The following is a 22,959-nucleotide window of genomic DNA, read 5'->3' on the forward strand; positions in this document are numbered from 1 at the left end:
TCATAGCTGTGGGACGCTTTATTGACTCTTTCTTGCGTGAAATGTACTTAATGTAATGGGAATTGGACTCTATATCACCCTTGCTGGACAAATCCAACAGGAATTTCTAAGGAGCCTGTCTAAAAAGGGTGCCAAGAGTCCAATTACCATCATATAAAGTTCATTTCCAAACAGAAAGAGTCAAGGAAGTGTCCCACAACTATGAGAACCCCCGGAATACCCTGTAATTGAAACAGGAAAGAAAATGGATGATCTTCATGATGACATCACCCCAAAAGATCCTTCCAAAAGTCCTTCCCGAAACAAAGCTGACCCAAGCAGGATGTTAAACGTTTTACCCTCAATGATGCTTTCTTTCGTTTTACAGAACAAAAAATCAATAACATACGCATGCCCATATTCTGATTTGGTATAGAGTTAATGGTTTATTGAGTGTTTCAGATTCATTTTCACATTGCAGTACCAATGACCGTTGACCAATGATTAGGTTGTAAAGAGAGAGAGAGAGTTTGGATTGCACATCGACGAGGGGTGGCAGTTACACAGTACACGTACCGAGGGGTGGGCTGGCAGTAGCCGAGTGTACCCATTTTCTGAGTTACATTTTAAGAGGTGTGGTTGTTTTGGATCATCCCTTGTACTGACGAATAAATATTGCCACTAACGGTGCGCGGTGACATAAATGCTTCCTGGGTTTCTGGGACAACCATATCCAAGCTTAAAAACGAACTAGAAATGCCCTGTTCTAATGTGCTAATTTAAAGAGGTACAAGAGAAGAAGATACAGCAAAAACTTTGACAAACATGCTGGACTGCTAGTAGTGTGCTCTCTAGGAAAAATGGAAAGTTCAATTTTTATCATCTCATTATCCATCATCATCTCAATTAGCTCGCAAATGTATGTTCGATTCCACTACGAAAGGGGAGACTTGTTCGTTTGCTTGCAATTATCTTAATTGTATTCCGATCGATTCTCGCGATTTTGATTTCACATTCCGCTCTCGCTATCTCGCTATGTTGTACTACTACCGTTCTTCGTCCCCCTCTATTGCTCTTGTTTTTAATAGTTAAATGCAAAATCAGTGCAATTTTGGAATAAGAAAGGGGAAGAAAAGGCTTATCCTTTCTCTTCTCTTTCGTTGGTGTGCGGGTGAATGTACAATTCATTCGTTAAAAAAACACGCTTTTATACGCCAACAAAGACTAGAGGGTTAAAAAAGAGCTTTAGCTAGGAAAAAAAACGCCGATTACACAATGATAGGAAGTTCTCTGCTAGGTACGAGATAATGCTGTGGCTGGTTGTTGTTACAGTTTGTGATGAGTCTTCGGAGGCTCGGAAAGATAACAATCTGACTGTTACGACACACGTGATGATAAGAATGTTTAGCTTCTTCTTTTTTTCGACTAACAAAGGGCAAGAAACGGGTTGGTGGTAGCTGTTTCTTATCTTGCTTTTTTGCATCCACATCCAGCCTTCCTTCCTCCTTTATCTCATTCTTCAATTCGGTGCTTCGGTCAATGCATGTGTTACTGTGTATGTGTGTGATTTGTGTGTGTGTGTGTGTGTGTTGCATCTGGTAAACGGATGTGAAGCGATTGCTTGCACGCTCCAGTTTATTCTACTCGCAGCAGCTCCACGTCGAAGGTCAACCGAGCGTTCGGTGGGATGACACCCGGATGGCCACGGCTACCGTAGGCGTAGTCCGGCGAGCACACCAGCTTGGCACGCTGGCCGACCGACATCTGGGCGACGCCTTCGTCCCAGCCGCGGATCACCTCACCCTTGCCGACCGAGAACTTGAACGGCTTGCCGCGGGTGCGCGACGAATCGAACACCGTGCCGTCGTCGAGCGTGCCGGTGTAGTGGACGACCGCCGTTTGACCCGGCTTGGGGAAGGTGGTCTCTAAGGGATGGGAAGAACACGCAGAGGGGAGGGGGAAAGGAAACACACGAAAAATTTCAGCATAAAAAGACGATAAACTCCCAGAACTCGCCACCACAGCTCAGCGCACACTGGCGCATTCCGATACTTACGGTCACCGTTGGCAATTGGGACAATCTGTACACCCATTTTGCGTTCCTTCTTCCTGCTTGGTTACGGCTTCCTAGCGACAAGGGCACACACGGGCACGGGCTGCAAAATTAGCCGGTCAAGTAGAGGGCTGCACAACTTTTTTTGTAATTCCACAGAGCTGGAACTGCTGCAAGCGAATGCAATTACGCACTGGTTGCTGCAATTGGTAGAGAGAGAGCAAACAAATTCCAACACGATGATAGATTAGCAAGACTGTGCTGCGAGTGCTTAAAATTTCACACCTAAAATTACACACCGAAATTTCACACGGCTTGAAAAAGAAAATATCTTCCCTTCTGCGCGTCGATTCCCAAAGAACATTTGGGGCAGCACGGATGGACGTCTTGGATGTCAAAAGAGCTGTCAAAATGAGGATTCGAACTGAAGATGTTCGAATTAGAACTTCCAGCGGGAAAATGAATGGAACTACTTGCTTTATTTTTATATTGAATGGATGGTCGGCTTTCATTCTTCTTCTATTTAGCGTAACGTCCTACGCGATGGTCATGCTTGCCTATACAGGCTTTCAAGACTTTACTTATTACTACGCAGCCGGATCGTCAATCCTTGCTACGGGGAGACGCTCCATTATAGGCTTGAACCCATGACGGGAATGTTATTAAGTCGTTCGAGTTGACGACTGTACCCCTGGATCACCCCTGCTAGCCGTCTTGTGTGTAAAAATGTGTAAAAATTGTTTCTTGATCGATATGATCGATCAAAAAGACCCTGGCGTTGCCTTGCTTTATTTTGGTGTATCTAAAATATAATTTGACTGCAAGCTTACGCAAGTCACAAACAGACCAATCGTGAAGCTTCCAAACATATTGCGAAATCGTCGGTTAATTTCAGCCAACTCAAGCTTTTTTACCCTACCAACTGAAATCGCATTTTATTAGTTGACTGCCTTTTAGTTGGCCTGCTTTGCTGTGCACCGAACCGATGTCTGATAGTTCACTAACAGTTCAATAAAAAAAACCTTTGTTTGCATGGAAAACTATTTGAAGACAAATTAACTGAAATTTCTTGGCTTTTGGAGAACAAAACATATCTTAATTTGAGAGAAAAATGTATGGAAATTTAAAAAAGAATGCAACCTGAATCAACCGTTCAACAGGCAGGCAATTTAAGCTTATCTAAAGAGTTTTGACTGTTTTTTTTTATAAGCATAAAAATATCCTAATGATTGTAAAGATTTTTCTTCAAACCTCAAGTTTTTAGAATCTTAATGCATTTTTTGCTCATCTTAGTTTTTCTCTGTAAAACAACAAAAGTTATGAAATGTATCTAAAATATATTTTTAGATGGGTATTTTCATTGACGCCCGATAGCTGTCAATTTAGGCAAATCAAATGTTAACTGGGTTATCGGACCGAGCACACGCACACACCCAGACACACTCTCGCATCAGCAAACGTACGCAGCCAGTCCGTGTTGCGCTATGACCGCGTTGCCAGCGACCGAAAAATTATTAACTTCGCGGAACCCGATCAGAGCAGACGTGTCTGTGTCAACCGTGTCGTCGTCGTAGTGGTCGCGCTGAAAATACCGCATAAAGCATTCTATGTAGGTGCAGCATAAAGGGAAAACACAAAAAACCATCGGTTCGGTGGGATTGGGTGTGTGTGTGGTGCTGTGTGTTGTTGGCTGAAGAAAACTCCCTGAAAGCTGTCGGTGAGGCGCGCTTTGTTGGCGAGTGATATTTGAATGCGTTTTATCAGCAGAATCGGGAGAAGAAAAAAATTAACACAAACGTGACAAGTACCTCTGTGTGTGTGTGCGTGACAGTGTGCGTTGATAAAACATAAAAGCAACATAAAAATAAGGTGCTGCATGCTAACAGAGAGTGAGAAACAGAGAAGAAGAGCAGAAAAAGGTGGGAAATCGTCCGGTGAAGAAGCCATTTCGCGCATCGGTGTGTTTTGTTGGTAGACATGACGGGATGGTTGGGTTGGTGGTGGTGGTGGTGCTGCTATTGACCACCGGTCGCTTGAAAGGGGGAGGGAATTAAAACGGGCAGGTTCGTGGCTTCTACTCCGACTGGGTTTAGTTTGTCTTTCCTTCTTTTTTTTTTGTAATTCTCGAGCCAAGTGTGTGGACAGTCCAGTGCGTATGTGTTTGTGCTGCGCTTGCCTTCGCCGTCGTCGCCTGCTACCACTGCCACCCATAGATATTAACACGTACGTGTGCCGCACACACAAACACACGACATGATGTTGTGAGGTGGATTTCGAGGGGAGGGTGAGATCGAAACAAAAAAACCATAGCTTGTGTGTGGTTCCGTTCTGTGAGGGGCTTTTCTTTTTTCTTTTGCTTCTCTTCCCTTAACCTTAACCGTGTATGAATGGGAAAATTCAAAACTAGTTCCGTGCGTCTGTCTGTTTTTCTTGTTTGTTTATTAGAGCCGAAATAGAGAAAAAAATGTTATTTCTTCCACTTCCCGTTCTAGCGAAAAGTGCGTGCGTGTTTGATTAGTGGCGTGTGTGTATCGAGCGAAGAAAAAGTGAAAATTAATCTAAAATAACGCGATTGCGTCTTTTCTCCATCTTCCTCCTCTGTCCCTCTTGCTGTTATCTTTCATCCCGTTCGCACCCCGTTCTGTGAAAGGTGCAATTTTCCTCCCAAAGCCTACTGTGAGTGAATGTGTGTATGTGTGCACGTGTATGCTAGTGTGTGATTCACGGGGAAAAATAAAACGCACAAAAGGGCACACACAATCGGAAAACCACGCCGGGGCATCATAAGAAGGAAACTTACTGTTCCCCGTGTGTGTGTCCCCCTGTGTTGTGTACGACCCTGATTATTATGCACTGTTTTTAGGGGTGAGAAAGTGTATGTGTGTGTGAGTGTGAACAAGGCACAATAGCGGAAAGCCGTTAACGGAGCGAAGAAAAAAAAGAACAACACAACAAGGCCCGTCTGCGGATCTGTTGCCGCTGCTGACATCATCGTGTCATCGTCATCCAACTAATTGTCATCATCAAATAATTTTGAACTGTTCGGTTTCACACGTCGCGTGTCGCACCTTCGCTAACAGCTAAAGGTGAGTTTAAAATTCAAACTACAATTTCTCGTTCAGCAACGATTTGTAGCGCTTAATGTTTCTGACTTAAATTCCACTTCCTTGCCATGCGTTTATTCCTTTTTTCGAATGATATAAGCGTTCACTGACGAAGCCGGTGCCGTCTGCATAAAGGTTTTTATGAAAAAATGGGGGATATAAAGTAGAATGGCCCGAAAGAGTGGTCAGCGTGGCAAAGTTACTAAGGGTGTAGAGGTGAGGAGAGGGCCGGTGGGGTTAGTTTTTCGAGAAAGGGGAGAGAAACTGTCTGTGGCAACCAAAGCGGAGCGACCAATAAAGCAAAGTGGAATATCAAATAAGGTGCAGTAAACAAGCAGTCGAGGAACACGCACACACAAACACACACATACGGCAACACTCCAAAATGTGTAAATACACAAACCACCAACAGTGTATCCAAAAAAGAAAGGAGCAGAAGAGAGGTGGCGGCCCATTTTGTGTGTTTGTGTGGAGATTTTGTTCTTTTCGCTTCACCCTTTCTTCTGTGTCGTGGAGCTATGTGAGTGGGTGTGGAGCAGGGGGAAAGGGGGAAGAAGAGGCGAGGATAGTGTTTGGGGTAGAACTTGACGAAAGCCCCGAAAACCGAAAAGTAGAAAAACTGGTTTTGGCTCCCTCTCTGTCTCTGTCCCCCCCCCCCTCACATGTAACAAAATATACAACACAACAAAACGCAGTGAGCCGCGAAACGCGCGCTGCTGCGGTTGGAATGGTTGGTGCCGGTGACAAGTGTGTAATTATGAAACCGTCCTATCGAATTAATTACATTGTGGCTATTTTTGTCCAAAAGTTTCACTCAAAATAGGTATTTTTTTCATTTTTCATTATTATTAACTATAGAAGAATATTAAGTAATGTCATGTTTGTAGTTTCTAGTGAAAACCCGATACATTTAGTTTAATATTTCAGTCTAATATATATTATATAAATTTAAACCACTTAAACTCACTTCATCCTCCAATCTGAAAGCTTTCTTTCTAAGAAAAAGCCAATAAAATAAACATAAAAGTATTACGGTTTCATATTTACACACACCCTGCTGGCTTGCGTTCAAAACACACACCGGCGTGCGCGGCAAACGGCACAACATCATCATCACCATCAAGCGCATTTTGTTCACGGTTTTGTTGTGGGTGGGTGAATACACACAAACGGCCCCGACCACAGATCGAGCGCAACGATCCCTCCTCTTCTCTCCTCTCCCGAGGGCGTTGTACAATAATAATTCCTTATTTCATTTCAAACCCTCTTTCTTAACATTATTCCTTCACATTGAATGGGTTGGAAGGGATACGGGGGATGGAGAGGCACAAGAGTTACCTGGTCTGGTGCGCCTGCATTTGTATTTGTGCGATCGCTGACCAACCGGTTCGAGAGCGCGATCAAGCCTCGTTGGTGTGTGGATGGGGAGCACCGTTTTTTGAATTCTTTCCGTTGGAACCGGCATCCAAGAATGAGGCCAAACAGCATCACCACCACCACTACCACCAATACCACCGAATGGTTCAGTGATTGGCTGCGGCGGTGACTTGGTGCTCTTCTCCAACGCGCGGTGTGCTTTCAGATACGGGCGGAAAACGGAAATGGTTTCCCCTGGTGGTTGTTGCTAAATGCCGAGAGAGGAGAGGTCTACTAAGTGCAACAGCGCTCTAACACACACACTCACACACATACCCGTGCAAGTGCACCTGGGCGTGATGCACCGGAAACCGGAAACGATAAATAGCCAGCGTTTGAAAGAGTTATGCTTTTTTACAAGAAACCACAGACAGGTTTTTAGCGCCATCGGGCATAATGTGTGTAGCGAGTTTCTGGGTCATTTAAAAGTTCGCCAAAAAAATGGATACAAATTAAAACATTGTTCCATACTTTAATGCTTTAAAGAGCATTTTTTTCGTTCAAAGATTGGAGAATTTCAACCGTAAACATTTATGTGCCTCCAATGCGGATACATGCTCAACATGTAACGGAAATCATAAAATGAAATACAAGCTTCTCCCGTGCGCTCTGCCGCATCGTGCCCATACCTTGGCTGGTGCCCTTGGGACACCCGCGAGCATCCTGTGACAGCGGCACATCGGGAAAGAAAAATGTCTTGAGGGGCGAAAAGGTTACTCCCGAAAATTGCTCCCCAAACGTGGATGCCACAACGCCCCCAACACGTTCGCCAGAGGATGATGCTTTGGCGCGGAAGATAAACTTTCCTGACACTGACACTTCCGACATTGGCAGCAACAGAGGCACGTTAGGCAGAGAGCGCATCTGGGGCTTTTCGATATCCAATCTCTCCAATGGAAGTACGGAAGGGTTTGGGAAAGGTCGGAGTGAAAGGAAGGATAGAATTTCCCAGCTCGGATATACTTTCGCTCGCGCGCGTGTATGTGTCTGGTGTAAAGTGTGAAATTTATGTCTCTTTACCTTCCAGCGGGCACTTCCGCACGATGGTGGTGGATGGATGTGAGGGCATGTGAACGGAATACTCCCAAATGCGGGTAAAAATAACAGGAAAAAGGCAGAATGTGTATTTATTCTTTTGTTTGGAAAGCAACTGCAGCGTGTATGTGTTGGAAAGGGCTTAAAGCGGGGACACAAGGAGTTAGTTGAGTGAGGAACTTTCTGTTAGCAGACTGCCAGTCACAACTATACCTGTACATGTTTGCTTATGTAGCAAGAATTGTGTTAAAAGTTACAAGAAAAGCGTGCGGTTCTGTAAAATAAGAGCATACATTGAAGAAATGAAGTGAAAAAGAGGACCAAACACTAAGAATAGTGGTCAGTTTTGCTCCAATTGCTATGAATATGCCAATAAGTAATACTCCAATGCTTAAAACAAATATCCTCGATGTCCCTCCTCCACGTCCCTGAATGTCCCAAGGTCCTCAACATCGTCTCCGTCGTCTAGCACAACCTCTGAATAATGAATAGAACCAGCAATTTTCACTTTCTGTCTATCTGTCCCTTTGCCTACAACTTGCCAACTATCGCCCATAATCAGTTAATTTTCGCTCGTTCCAACAAAAAAACGCCCCTTAATGCCTGAGGCGACGTCCAGCTTCGTGTGCGGCGGCAGTGTACTATAATTTCCCCTGCCCATACCCTCATTCTCACTATCAACACGCACCACTTTTCAGTAGATAGTACTAAAGGGAAAGGTTCTGTAATGGAAAAAAGAAAACAGTAACCAGAGTTTCCTTCTTTTGCTGTAAGCCTTTCGACCGATGGCCAATAGCTTCAACCAGCGAGAATTTGTGTAAGTGCTAGGGGGGATGTATTTGTCATGTGGCGCCAGCATGTTCGAGGTTTTGACGACGGCGAGTCTCGGCAAGTGTTCTTCCGTCGCGCCTATCGTCTGACAGACAAAAACTTACACACCCTGTGGGGATGTACATTTTTGGGGAGTTGGGGAGCGTTGGTCGCCCAAACATACAACCACCAACAGTAGTTCCCGTTGGAGCTCTCCGTGTGCTTGATTATAGACCGCCAGTTCCGGATCAGGGGGGGTAGTACAGTGACTCCTCTGTCTCTGTGGTTGGTTGGTGCTTGGAGCGCCCAGTGGCTTAGTAAGTCCAGAAATAGAATCCCCGCTGGTAGCTACCCCGTTTTGGGTCATAGATAGATTGGAAATGGGTTTCACCGTTTCTGTTTTGGACGCCCTGTCGATGATGGCGTCCCGCGGGACGACGTGCATGATGCTAATTGGCCCTTAAATACCTCAAAACCGAACCGTCCCAGTCTTCCTAATGAAGATTCCAATTTGAGAACTCACAGTAGGGAGCAGTAATAGTTTGTTGGGTGAAGCAAAAATGTGAAGATATGACGCACCTGACATTTCAGGGAGAGGTAGTGCGTACAACACCGTGTGGTGTTGTTGGTGGACGAGGTTATTCACCTGTAATTATCAAACACACAGCTCCTTGGGTGTGCTGTAGGTGGGAAGGGAGAAAGGGAATAGAGAAAGAAAAAGAGCTCTACAGGTGCACATGCTCATAAAGCTTTTTTTCCTTTCCACTCTGCTTAGATACACCACAGCTGAAGAAAAGGGGAACATATTTTTTGGGAAAGTACATAGACCCCTGCATTGTTCTAGCCTTTTTACCCTCTAAACCCTTTCACCATCGTTGTGGAACGACGGTAGCAGGTTAGCAGTGAAACAAAGCGAACATGGGTGCCAGAGCAAGCATAATGTTAGGGTGTGGTCCCTTCACGTTGCCCCCGCGTGGTGCTATATGACACGTGTCTCTAGGCGTTTTATGGGGAACTAAGCGGTGTGGTCTTTTCCAACATTTACGACGTTGTTTCGTACAAAATTGCCTAAACCTGTTTTTAATCACAATTTCACCGTTAACCAGTGCGCGGTCTACCTTGTTGTACATCAGGTTGTGGAACAGATGTTTCCTCAGGTCGAAGTTTGAAACTTCAAATTTAGCTTTTACGACCTTTGTACATTGGTCTTGGAGATTATTGACTCCCTTAGATACATTAATCGCTGACATCTTCCTAATATCGTATTACATTTATTAGAAGAACTTTGGTGACCTAAATAACTTGACATTGGCTAGAATCGTGGCTATCGTGTGGCTAACAGCACATTGGAAAGAATTTCCAGACAGCACGACCACTACCACAGAATACGTGTGCAAACGATATATGCATTCGATATGTGGTGTGTAGTGTGAATAGTAAAATAAAAGATGACATAATGTTTGCAGCTGTGTGTACGCGCAGTTTGCTTCTTTTTTTGCTCGCATCATCCAATGATACTCACGGTCAGTCACGCTAACGCCATCCACAAACGCGCGCTAAAAGCATCGATAGGAGAGGGTATATGGTGGTCGTCCGTCCGCCAGATGTTTGAGTCAGCGGCGGCATCATTTGACAACTTGTTAGTCTGAGCTACGCTCTCGTCTATTTGTGTGTGTGTGTGTGTGTGTGTGTGTTAGTGTGTCGCGAGGCGAACTATCGAGTGGGGCCTTTAAACCTGGCCACTGGGGGACATTGACAGGTGGGCGAGGGGTGCTGCTGACCCGCCGTAGATCGGAATCTGCTGTTGGCGCTTGGTCGCCAGAGTGTAGATCGTTTTTGTTAGTGATCGTGTGACAATATTGGGCGGCGGCAGCAGCGAAACAACCTTCTCACGCAGACAACGGTAGAAATGTTGCGTTGCGCGTGTGTTTTCACAGCGCTTTTGCGCGACCGCACCTTTTCGTCCGTCAGTTGCGTTAGATCTGGTGGCACCAATACGAACACACACACGTGTCTCGTAGGGGGGAAAGAATGCAATGTGGTTTTGTAGGTTTGTTGGGATTTGAGTCATTCCTTGGGGAGGTAGGTGCTGATGGACAGATAGTTTTGGGCGTTAGACGATACCATTAGAGCTGAGAAAAGAGCTTGGTCCTTCGAACCGGATTAACATCACATTCTTACCCATACAAATCAATTCCCAATCATCATTTTACTCCGCTGTGAGTGCCCAAGCAACATTTTCCTAATTAGAAGCGTTTAAGCACAAACCGTAATGAAAGTACAGAAACAATGCGCGTTTTATCCTAATCTTTGTGCTTCTTGTTCCGTAGCATAAAGCCGTTATTTTTGAATTTCTTTTCTTCTTAATTTGAAGTCGAAAAACGAGACGCCTTAACGACTCCGTTTTTAATGCTGTTAAACGCTAAGTGGTGAAAAACAAAAGAATAATCAAACTTCAAATCGTTTAGTGATCGTTGAACTATCCCCCTCTTTCTCTCTGTTTCCAAGTATTACAAATTTTGCATGTGAAAAAAACGGGCACGCTTGTTCTCGCCCAAGTAATGCGTCGTGCTCACACTTGAAAACGCACAATCCTCTTAAGTGCATTGAATGGCGTACTAGGCCCGCTCTACACCCCCAAAGTGCACCGGAGCATAAACCACGTACTTCATTTTGTCTGACATTGGTGTCGGTCGGATGGTGTGGTCTGCAGGCAGGGGGTTGCTGGGGCAGGAAACCTATTGTTCCGTGGCCATTTCAATCAGCACTCACCACCACCCGCGGGGTAGCCCCCGATGGGGACAGCTTTCCCGGGAGTCTTGGTGCTGGGTTGTGCTGGTGCTGGGTTGTGCTGGTGCTGCTATTGTGAATAACGGTCAATGCTCAAACACACATAGAAAAACGGCTTCTAGTTGCACCGATTGCACGCGGTTAAGTGCATTTTATTTTGCCATTATTCCATCCGTCCGGTTCGGATTCGACGCCGGCGAGAAAAAGGCTCCCATAGCTAGGCAGGGTGAATTCTCGTCCTCCTGGGAAGGAGGGGGAGTGGATGAAGGTGTTATTAGTTGCGATTGGCAGGCGAGTGCCTTCGCGTGCCAAAGCCTGGACAGTGTGGCGTGTGCTGTATTGTGGTGGTATCGGAACACAACTGTGTTGCCATATAACATGCTGCGGGAGAGGAGGCGGCTTGATGAAGTTGCCGCAGCTCACCACTGATCGGTATTCGGATCAATCGGTGGTCTGTCTATTGGGACGTGGTTTATTTCCTCCGAGGCTATAGAGCTGTTTCCTTCTCGGGATGATTGGAATAGTTGTGCAGCTGATAGTAAAAAGCTGATTGCAACTGGGGTGTAATAGTGGGGAATTGAAATGTATTGTTTCGACATAGAAAGTGTGTTCGATTGAGTGCTGGATGCTGTTGTGTATCTTTTGTATGATAATGTACAGCTGCTTAAGTGATTGTCTATTAAAATCATTTTATCTTAATTAATTCTAAAATCCTTTAATCTCATTACAAGCATTTGATTCGTCCAACATTTAAGTGAGAATGAGCAATGAGTTTTGTTGAGATTTGAACCTGTCCTGGACTTTCAGAGCGTATTATAGGACAGCATGCTTCAGATTACACTATTGCTGGTGGTCATATGGGATCCATTAAGTTTGCACTTAAATCAAGCTATATTTTATAGCATTATCATCTATTGGCGTTTCCTTTTCCAAGACGCTAACGCTTAGTATCCGACTCCGCTACCTATCATCTTTTCAAAATCTTTGAAACTATACATAGTCTTTAAACAATCTTCCATTTGTTTAAGAGACCTCCGAGAACTTTATTTCCACCATCGCGAACGTTCGTCTTTCGGCAGCAATTGACGGTGTGTTGCGTATGTGGTAGCGAACTTTCGATTTGCTGAATCAAATTCAATTACGGACCCGACCGGAATACGAACGAGCTCCCCCGTTCCCCTCCTCCTCACCAACCACTGTTGGTTACTCCACTCCAAAGAAGATCGCGAACAAGCTTCATCCAGCAACTGTGTGCTGGCTTGATTGCTATAAAATACTGGAGAAACACCCTCTGCGCACCAGCGAAGAAGAAATGAAATGTTATTTTCCTTTTAGCGCGTGCTTGCTTTTCTCTGTCCCAAAGAAGAACCCCTCGATTCTCCCGCGTGTGCATTAAATTCGACAGTGAGCAAATGGTCTATCGCATGATGTCATACTGTCCCGAGAACACCATCATCACCATACCAGTTTTCTGCCTGATGCTGATGATGATGATGTTGATGATGCTGCTGCTGATGCTGATGGTGTCATACTGGTTTGTGGCCTCGAAGGCGAAGATCGTCATTGCACCATTTGCTCGTCTTCTCTGAGAAAGGGAAGGCTGACCGGGCCAAAGTTGCAAAACGCCTCCCCAAACGTTGGTGTGTGTGTGTGTGTAGGCAAAGTTGAAAAGCTAATAAAAAATAAGAACAAACATCGTCGCAACCTAGAACACCGCACGGCAGCGCTCCCCTCCGTCGTCAATCCCGCCCCCCAAAAGATGGAACAAACTTACATATGAATATAGATGAAAATTGTGTCAAACGAGAGAGAGAGACCCAAGGCGACCCCAAGCGAGACCTTTCCACGCCGTTTTGGACTCACACTCGGCAAATAGTATTATTGTTTGAGGTGCGGTGACGATGTATTTCGATGCTACTTTAGTGTGCGCTCAAGAAAGTTAGATACACACTCGGGCCACACCCCGGCAGAACTGCGTTGCTGCAAGTGAGTTAGAGCATTGGGGTGTCCGCCGTTCCCTGCCTATTGCAGGTGAGTGGCGTGTGATACAAGCAAAGGTTTTTTGTTGTTGCGAAAGCCCATTGCCCGATGTCATCTCTCGATGTCATCTTTCGCTGATTTCAATCAAACGTCGTTAATTGGAGTTGATTGGACGGCAAGTTGAAAGTGACGACGCGTCTTTGGGCGGAATAGAACAGAATAGAGGTTTAATGTTTTACGGTCAATTTGGAGTCGGTCAATTTGGAATGCATCATCTGCTAAATTCTTACACTGTTTGAAGGATTTAAAGTGGTGCCCTTGTACTAATTGGTCTATTCGCGTAACTAATACGACCGGCTTCAGGCCAATTCTGCGAACAAAGTCTAGATCCTCAACAGTTGTTCGTAATATTTTACTACTTTTTATGACAAGTGTTCATCCAGATTCTAGGTCTAAACCCTTATCTCCAATTTTAATAGGCTTCAATCCCAGTTTTACTACCCGTTTGGTAGACGACGATAGAATAACTAGCAAACATTAGTGCACATAATGACATATTGCTGCATCTGCTGTCATTCCGGCTTTCCTGAAACTCTCTGATAACATTCCTAAATCGACAGTCGCCATTCTTTTGCTCATCAGTCACCCATCCCGGGCGGGGAAATATTGTGGACCCAATTGAGAACATGGACAGGGAGGAAGAAATGGGCGCGCGCAGTCTATGGGTTTTTGTTGTTATGATGGCATCATCAAAAACCCTTTCCCTCCTCAACAAAACATCCCCAAGAGATCATGCTTAAGTGTAGCTGTTGAGGCAATGGTAAAAAAACGACGACAACGACCGTTTGTTTTGCATGTCTGAGAACCAGAATGTCATGGCGTGTCGTTGTTGTCGTCGTTGTCGTCGTCGTAACCCGTTGGAGAGAGAAAGAAGAGTGCACAACGTGTTCCTGTTCGGGGTTTCATTAAGCATTCCTTCGACGTGCTTTGGTGGTGTGCCGTTTGTTTTCTTCGTGGTGAAGTTCATTAAAAAATTCTACTCCACACTCTCTCTCGCCCCGGTGGTGACATCCTGTCCGACGATGGTAAAGGAGCCACCTGTTCGAGACAGAAACACGATGGTGGTGATGGTGGTGGTTGCCCACTTCAGTTGTAGCCAGTGAATGGTTGCTTCCCTTGTGTGTGCTTTAACCAGTGGCACTAGATGTGGGGGTATAGCAGGATGAATGGGATAGCTGTCACTTGAAGCACAAAAAATCTCGCCAACACGATAATCGACTCCGCCCTGGATGGGTTTGTGGGCCATTTGAATGCGCTTTGTGTGTTTGTGCTCATTATGCTATAAATTTATGTTTCCCCTTTGCAAAGGAGGTTGAGTGTCCGAGAAGACGGCTACTAAGACATCATCTCCGCATAACTGAAGATGATTGCGGGTGCGTAGGAGTTGCAGGGTCTTGTACTACCTCCACAGAGAGAGAGAGATGGTGCATCATAAATTCCTCACAACATTCGCTTCCCGATCTACGCTTTCCTATGCTCAATCCCTTCTTGTCCCATTTAGGATTGCGTTTCATAAGTATGCATCAGCCAGCGAACCTCGTGTGTCATAAATTATGAAATTCTTTGCCCCTACTTCCTTCTCCCTTGTCCTTATCTCAGTTCTCGGTTGGAGTTTTTGTTGCGTTATGAATAACATTTCTCCTCACGCACGTTATTACACGCACGCTTAATTTCTTGTGCGTTTTTGTTCGGCTCTTTTCTTTAAACGCCTTCCCGTTTCTTCAGCTGAATGCATATAATTATCACCCGCTACCATCAGAAAAGCACACGAGAGACATTGGCAGTGAGAGAGTGAGACAAAGAAACTAATAATCTAGGCGTCAAATGAGACACAGACGCATTCCTACATCAACCGAAGCGAAATGAAATAAGGACCGAGCCGTCACGTCGTCGTCACCTCTTGTGTACGGATTAGAAAATCCAACTTGTGACGTGTCAAAAACGGAAAGATGAATTTGAACATTCAAGGAGTGAAAAATGGAAACTCTTCCCTATTATGACACAGGTAGCAAGTTTGTTCCGTCCCCAACGTTTTCGAAGCAACGTTACTTCAAGCCAAATCCGCGGCGAGTCGCGAGCGGCCTCTAATGCCTCTGTGTCAGCAGCAAATGTCATTCTATATCTAGGACAGCAAAAAAAAAAGAAAAGCTTTTTCCTCTGTGTGTGGAAGTTGTCGGTGTTTGATTGTTTTCATATTAAGTTACAAAATAAACAAACGGTCGCAGCACCACACAAAACACACACAGACTGGGCTTGCGCAAAGATTCTAATGCAATTTTTGCTTGCGTTGCCCCGTTGCTGCTTGTTTGCTCATGTTCATCCTATAAAGGTGTCAGATGTTACGCTCGGCGTCATAGTTTGATGAATGTTTTATTTGTTTTACGGCGTAATAGTTGTGTTGTTTGAATTATTGCTTTCACTATCTGTTTAGTAAACATTTTACGACAACTTTCAGATCATTCAAATATGTTTTTATAACAGAACTGATGTGGCTACGATCTGTGTTAGTTTCAATCAGCGTAGTACCTTTATTTACTTTAGATTTCTGCATTGCTTGCTCAACAATTCTCATCCATCGCAAACGGGAAATTTGCACAAAACACACGTTGACATTGCGCCTTACCTTACCCAATGCGCGCCTCTCACCAAAACCTCCCCATTCCAGTAAGTAAACTGACAGGGTGTGATTCAATTGAACCTTCAAAAGCCATTTGCCGGCTCTGCCGAAGCTTTCATTGATTGCTCAAGCAAAGATATCAATTTCTCCTAGGTAAAGTCACCCGATGTGTCTTCCAAAGAAAGGGAATGGGGGGCAATCTAATTTGCAACCGGAAGGAAGGAAGGCAAGCTTAAACTCCTCACCACGCCTCGGCTCAGGAGGAGTGAACTCTCAGCCGCGCATTCATTTCCTTATTCCGTGTCATCGCGCGACCGAATCAGTCGACTGTGTTGCGATGAAAGAGGTGTTCCGTTTGAAGTGGGATGGAAACTCAATTTTGCCGTTGCGATTGATGATCCATGGCAATGATGATGATGGGCAAGGTGTGTGGGTCGGGATGTGTCCTAATTTAATGTTCCCCCTTTGTGCTCTTCTCCTTCACCCTTCCTGCACCACTGGAAAGTGTGGCATTAATGGGAAGCTCTCTACGTCTATTTAACGAACACAACACAACGTAATTGGAAGGTGAAAAAGCAATGACATTTTCCAACAAGATTGAACAAATATTGATCATCATCATCCAGCTCGACGAGAGAGCCTAGACGATAAAATAAGGACTGGTTTTTATTTACTGCAAAGTTAATGTTATTTAACGTAATTAACCCATTATTGAAGTATCCACTGTACTCACTACCAAAGAGAGGTATAAGGCATTTGTTCAACAACCAGTGGGAAATGTCCTGCTCTCTACTAGCGGTGTGTCGGTGGTAGGATGAGATCATCGCTCCGGCAAACTGCACGACCGAATCGAACAGAATCGGTGGATGATGTAATTACGAGTTGACCGAACCACCGAGCTGCTGTTACTGCCGGACAGCAGGCAGCGCACGGATCGTGAAGCGGCGAGTGGAGAGGTGAGGTTTTGTGATTTAAAGCCACTGTCGTTATTACATTTTGAACAAATTACCAAGAATATCGATCGACCCAAGCGCGCAAGGGAGACGTCATTTTTTCAGTTCGCTTGAAGTTGATTCACACATCCAGATTACGCTCAAGTGGGCTCCTCCCCACATAGCATGTATGCGTGGGGCAAAAGCACAACAGTGCATTAGTGGCGTGCCATTAGTTTAACAGTACTAGGAGAGAGAGAACAATCACTTTTCTTTCCCTTGCCCTATTTTAATATTTTCTTGCGCGTTTACTTCACAAGCATTTGAACCAGTTGTTGGTGCTGTGGATGCAATTGTTTTCTCGTTTGCCCATTTACTGCACCAGAAGCTCTGACGGATGCCCGGAGATTCCCGTTCCCGTGCATACATACACACAACACCAACCACACATGTGTATGGGGGAAGGTGACCCGGTCTAGTGCACTCTCGCACAGTTGCACACTTGCACGTATCATAAATTTTAAGCACGTTGCAGCAGCTAAAGTGTGCCAGTGGTAACAGCAGCAGCACACGAGAAATGGGATAATGGAAGGGTTGGTGCGGGTGGCTGGCGTGTCACTGACACACTGACTTATTGCTTCTATTAATAGCGGTACGTCATCACTTTGGCCGTTGGGAAGAGTTAACCTCACTTTCAACCCGATCCGTCACGACCATCTCCCACTTTCAACACCGAATTAGTGGGGAATGGTTAGAATTCCGTTTTTCGGTCGTTGGATGTCAATTGCCACCCGAGCACGACGAGACACGGGCCGCTTGGTCGGGTGAAGATGTCACGAATTGCCCTGAGGCATGATACACCGTCCTAAACGCATATACGTTCCAGCGCATGTCTTGCTTGGCGATGTGCCGGGATCGTTAGTCTGCTGGAGTGGAACTACTTGAAATTGATTTGAAGCGAATGCAACTTCTGTTCGCCAAGCTCCATATCCTAATTGCCGATTTTCGCTTCTCACCCGAGCCTGTGCTCGATACAAAAGGGAAACATTGAACAGCAGACCTCGGGTCCTGGGTGTGTCCACTTGAGAAATTGTAGCAAGCCACTGAACGCTCAACATCGTCGGAAGGGAAGTAAAAATAACGCACACGACGCACACAGAATAGAACTGTGTTTTTATTGGGATATAAACCCCACCGTACGTATGCAATTGCCCGCCGGGTTATAGTGCGGAAGGTCGTTTCCTGGGGTGACCAGCACAGGAAGGGTCTGCCAAAATATCTTCAACTCTTCTCTAACCTCTCTCCGAGACCTTGGCCTGAAGCAAACACCGGGCACGATCGGCGGAAAGCGTTGGGTTTTTTCGGGGGTTTCGGGTTTGGTTGGTGAAGGTCCCGTCAACGCCGCATGACATCATATGCCGCGTTCCGCCGAGGTCAGCTGCGCACTGCAAACGTGAAGCGTTTATTATTCTAAACTCTGCCGTCAAAAGATCGTTTATTTTCATATAAAACAGACGGCCGCGTCTCTCTTGGTGCGACAATAAACTTTCTAGATTAGCGTAGGAATTGAAGTAGCGCTTCGTTTTCGTCTTTTTTGATCGTTTCTTTGACTTTATGTCATATTACAGTCATAAACTCTTCATATTCGTTGAAAACGGAACAGAAAAAGGACGTCATATTTTTGGATCCAGATTTGATTCGAACCTGTGACCTGTGCTATGGTAAGCCAACCGTTTGGCACAACACTACGAATGCACTGGATCATAGTGACCGTGAAAAATGGTACAGTATCTTCATGGGTATTTACTTAATGATTGCTTTCATCCCTTCAAATGAGCTCTCATTCATCTTGTTTCCGTTGAGCAAGTGCACGGGACACACTTATTTAACCGCTTACTCATCAACAATCAAGGGTAAAGATATCCAACCCAATCAGCCCTTTACTCCCGCCGATTTCCCGCCGAGGAAAGCGTGCCGATGCTGCCGTGGCGACCAAAGCACGCCCGCTAATAGCAAAGATGGTTTGTTTTGTTTTCTAACCGCGTGTCGAACGGGTAAAAATAGTTGGACGCTGTTGTGTTATTGTTGAATGGGACGAACGTTTATCTGTTTTCGTCTTCGCTATTCCTGTAGCAGAGAGAAGAGGGGGGTAAATCTTGGTTCGTTTGCCTTTTTCGGGGGATGGGTGATTAATCGGTTGGTTGTTTTTGTCCCACTGTCGAAGCTCCCATCTAATCCACTGTCATTTCCAAGAATGCAATCACGCCGTGAAAGTGGGCCAAATGTGGGCGAGAAAGGGAAGAAGGACGGTTGTGTGTCTGTGGTCCAATGCTCAATCGGAAGCTGGTCCCTCTCTCTCTGCGGCTTTAGGGATGTAATCTCTGCGTCACATTCCTCGAGCGTTTGCGCTTCGATTGCGATAAATTACGCCGAGAGCGATCGACTTCAATCTCACATCCCGAGGGGAAATTAAGTGAAATTTGGAGGAAAAGGATGGCCCCAGAGCGGAGACTAATTAATCAGTTGACCGGCCCACGAGTTTCTTATCTTGCTCTATTCAAACCGATTGTTTGATAACCCGTACCGCCACCGACGTTGATTCCTTCTGAGGCGTGTGGTTTGTGATTCGTTGGAGGCCATCTCTCCCCTCGGCCCAGTACCCCCACGACGGCAATCGATGTGTCATCGTTTTGTTCTAATCATAGTGTTCAATTCACACACACACACACATTGCTGCTCGTTGTCGTGTTTGGTGAATGATGTATGGCAAGCAAACGGACGCCTCAATATGCAAGATTGTTTATTATTCCCATTCCACTTCTTTCCCCCACTGCCACGCTGTCTGTGGAGGATTTGAAGTTTTGCTTCAAGGTCCCACAAACATGTATTCGAGCAACGGGTCTCGCGCAACCAAGAGACACCGCAGAAAACGCATAAAAATCGTGCGCCCATCATCTGAAATCTTTGCACATGGTTGGTCGGTCGGTCGGTCGGTCGGTGTGTGTTGTCCCCAGCGTTGGACCTCATCATCACCCCTATAAATATACCCATTTCCATACAAACACAAGCACACGAAAGACTGGCCGCCGAGGGCATACCGTGGGGCCCAGAAAAAAAGGAAGGAGAAATTTCTAAATTTGTTTCTGCCGATGAGAATTCGTGAGCTCGCTGCTCTGTGGCGTTCCTTTGCCCGTGTGATGGATATTTTAACCTCCGTCGTGCACAATTTGTGAAGGATTTTGTCGCTGTCGAAATAAACAAGTAAGCAAAACACACCCCAAATCGATACGAATTTGTAAATACCGCAATATAAACGTCCCCGTGGTTCTAGCAGGCGTCGTCGGATCTGGTTGAGCCTGTCAAACAATCCGTCAACCCGCGGGCAGCCCCAGCCGCCACCCTCGGGTAACGTATCACAGTCGGAAAAGGGAGCTCTGGAGTTCGATCGATCCGCAACCACCACCCCGCGGGCGGAGGGAGCTGTCAAAACCCCTTTTTCAATGCCACAAACAACCGACCCCGACGCACGCTAAAGCAACAAGCAGAAGCAGCAGCGTTCGCCGCCGTGTTCCGTTTTTCATGCTGCGTTGTTGCGTGCTAACTATCGCTCCCTCTCTCCACGAAAGCTCTCCAGGGCGCGGGCTTGGGATGTGTACCTTCCAGTGACCCACATTCGCCATAACCCCACAACACCAAGAACATCTCGCAAGCCCCCACTGTGTACGTGTGTGCGACGACCTACTTTCACTCCACAAACACACAACCACACACAGATATCGAGCAAAGGGAGAGCGATCCCGTCGATAATGCAAAATCCCGGCAACAGACCCCGTGTGTGCGTGTGTGTGTGTGAGCCTTCCCTTTTTTGTTCGGAAGAGGTCTGTGTTTGTCTCTGACACCAGTTCTTCAGTTCAGGGTTTGAGTTCTGCTGCCCACCAGCTACTACTAGTGTGCCAGGGGGTGTGGTCTTTAAGAAGTTGGTGCGGATGCCCTTTCCTCGCTCGTGGAGAAGCTTTCTTTTTTCGCGATTTCTTGCTAGGCAGGGATGTAGTATGTAAACCTTTGTTTTGGTGGTGTTGTTGTTTTTGGTCGCTTCACGCAGTGGTTTTTATTGGCGGGAAACTTTCTTTCTTCCTGCCTTTTTCTGCTACAGAAGCACCAGCCAGAGTAGCAAAAGTGCCTGTGGTGTGCCTGTGTCTCTAGTACGGCGATAACAACGCGCCTAAAGCAGCGCACGTTAATGTCTATCCCTCGTGTGGAGCTCGTTTCTGGTGTGTTCGTTCGTTGGTTCTTCCTTTTTACGGGAAGTTTTGCAGGATTCACAATGTTGCGGACAACGGTGAAAGGGAAGGTTGAGGTAGTTTTATGGGTGTTTTCTTCGGTTGAGGAGTAGAATTTATTATTTATTCACCCGGTGGCAAGATTCGCAAAACACAAACGACCACAAGCGAGCTGGAATTCTTCGCCCGTCGATAGAGCATAGTTGGGTCTTCCTTATTTTGGAGGATTAACGATTTTTTTTGTGTGCTGTGTTGCTGTTGTTCGGGATAAAGCTTGGTCAATCACGTACATGTCGGATAGGGTTTTGAAGGTCTTCCAGTTAACCGGTTTGTGTGCTGTTTTATGCGATTAAACCGGTGCCGGAAGGATACGAGGAATTTGAAGATGTATTTCTCAGAATATCCCAAAGAGTTTCCCGAACGAATATAAATCTTTTTCGGGCAATTCGTGCGTAAAAAAGGTTAGGTATCGGGTTGAATAGCTTTGAAGAACACATGCTGTGCATTTGGAATACTGCTATTCCTTCAGTTTCTCTGCTTGATTTGGATGGCATGAGATCTTCAAAATAACCTTAGAAACTTCAAAAAAATTTTATACCCTAGCTATAAGTCGGGGGGTTACTGATGAACTGCCGAGCAGAAAGTGACAGAGCGCACGAAAAGAAAATAAAACTTTTCAAACCATCAAACGCGTACGTACGACCGGGAGTAGTACCACCGTATGTAATCAACAGCAAAGCAAAGCTCAGAGGCTCGCGAGCGCTTTACTTTAAGGTACGAACTTCCTGGGCAAACAGACGGTCGCCAGGGTACGACGCCGTAGTAGTGGAGCCACAGAGCCACTCGAGAGAATGTTGGTGCTGGTGCCAAATTGAAGTTAACTTCCCATTAGAGACGACTAGCAGCAGGAGTAGCAGCCCTCCAGGGATGGTCGACGTAGTGATGTGGTGCAGAGGCGTCATGAAGGCACCACGCTCTTCCCTCTCTCTCTCTCTTTTTGAGGAACGGAATTGGAAGTTCAATTTGGCGCCAGAGTGGTTTTCTTATCTTACCTTCGGCGCGTAATTAGAGTTGAAGTGTTGTTTCATTTCGTTTGTGTTTGCTATTTTGTATCGATTTTCCTCTTCTTACAGTTTCTGCTAGAAGCAAGCACGCAAGTTTCGTACGCTAGTTTGTGTGCGTAATGTTGGGTTCCGATTAAGATCCTCCCGAACACATGGAGGATAGTGGATAGCGGGCAGAATATTATGGGCACCGTACTTGAGAGAACTGGCTTGCACAGTTACTATTGATTTTTGTCCTTCTTCGCTGGAGGATATGTCTAAAAGATTGCTTGCTATTGCCAAAAAAACATTACATGGATTTACTTCAACTTGAAATTTGGATCTTTGCCAACCACCATGAAGACTTCTTTACTTCCCCGTTGCTTTCTGATATCCTATTCCAAGATCTTCTGGAAAACGAAAAATTGTTTGTGGAGGTAGGGTTTCCTCCAAGTGATTCTTCCATAAAAAGAAACTTCCTTCTTAGGCGTTGGATATTCTTTCCCATAAACAAACACCCGTGCCTAAGAGCACTGCTCAGCAACAAGCTCTTCCTGCCCTGGATGGAAGGTGTATCATTACCCAAAGTACATGCACCTACACAGCCGTGTTGGAACCGGGGATCGTTTCGTTGGGCGTTGCGCTGCATCGTCGATGCTTTATGAGATAACCCGTTGGCGTCGGTATTGCATCTTCGGAACTGCAATTACCGGCTGTGATGTGTGTTTAGTGTTTCGTGGAAAGTGGATGGATGGACGTGAGGCTTAAGCGTGTCTTCGAAACAGAAAAAAGAAAGAAACAAATCTCACTTTTAAACTCACCCACCCTCATAAGACACACTTCCCCAACCACAAACGGAT

General features: G+C 45.6%; 2 protein-coding genes across 10 annotated transcripts in view; one reads left to right on the forward strand and one right to left on the reverse strand.

The window, feature by feature from the left end:
- Positions 1–399: 399 nt before the first annotated feature.
- LOC120902754 (peptidyl-prolyl cis-trans isomerase Fkbp12) lies at positions 400–2,433 on the reverse strand. 2 transcript variants are annotated; one of them, XM_040311749.1, is made up of 3 exons: positions 2,332–2,433; positions 2,036–2,232; positions 400–1,904 (listed from the first exon to the last, which is right to left on the reverse strand). In XM_040311749.1, the coding sequence occupies exons 2-3, from the start codon at positions 2,070–2,072 to the stop codon at positions 1,615–1,617; spliced, it is 327 nt and encodes a 108-aa protein (XP_040167683.1). In that variant the 5' UTR covers positions 2,073–2,232; positions 2,332–2,433; the 3' UTR covers positions 400–1,614. The 2 variants fall into 2 exon arrangements, with proteins under 2 accessions (XP_040167683.1, XP_040167682.1); XM_040311748.1 differs by lacking the exon at positions 2,332–2,433 and having other exon boundaries at positions 2,036–2,311.
- Positions 2,434–3,520: 1,087 nt separating this feature from the next.
- LOC120905038 (protein 4.1 homolog) overlaps positions 3,521–22,959 on the forward strand; it is a 41,866-nt gene continuing 22,427 nt past the window's right edge. For 7 of the 8 annotated variants that reach the window (XR_005739855.1, XR_005739859.1, XR_005739860.1 and 4 more), the window contains exons 1-2: positions 3,535–3,641; positions 4,525–5,118. The gene's annotated coding sequence lies outside the window, so the exon portion shown is untranslated. Of the gene's footprint in view, positions 3,642–4,524; positions 5,119–22,959 lie in introns of all 8 variants that reach the window. The other variant, XR_005739857.1, reaches the window with a different exon arrangement.

The sequence above is a fragment of the Anopheles arabiensis genome, chromosome 3, assembly GCF_016920715.1.
Source record: "Anopheles arabiensis isolate DONGOLA chromosome 3, AaraD3, whole genome shotgun sequence".
NCBI lineage: Eukaryota > Metazoa > Arthropoda > Insecta > Diptera > Culicidae > Anopheles > Anopheles arabiensis.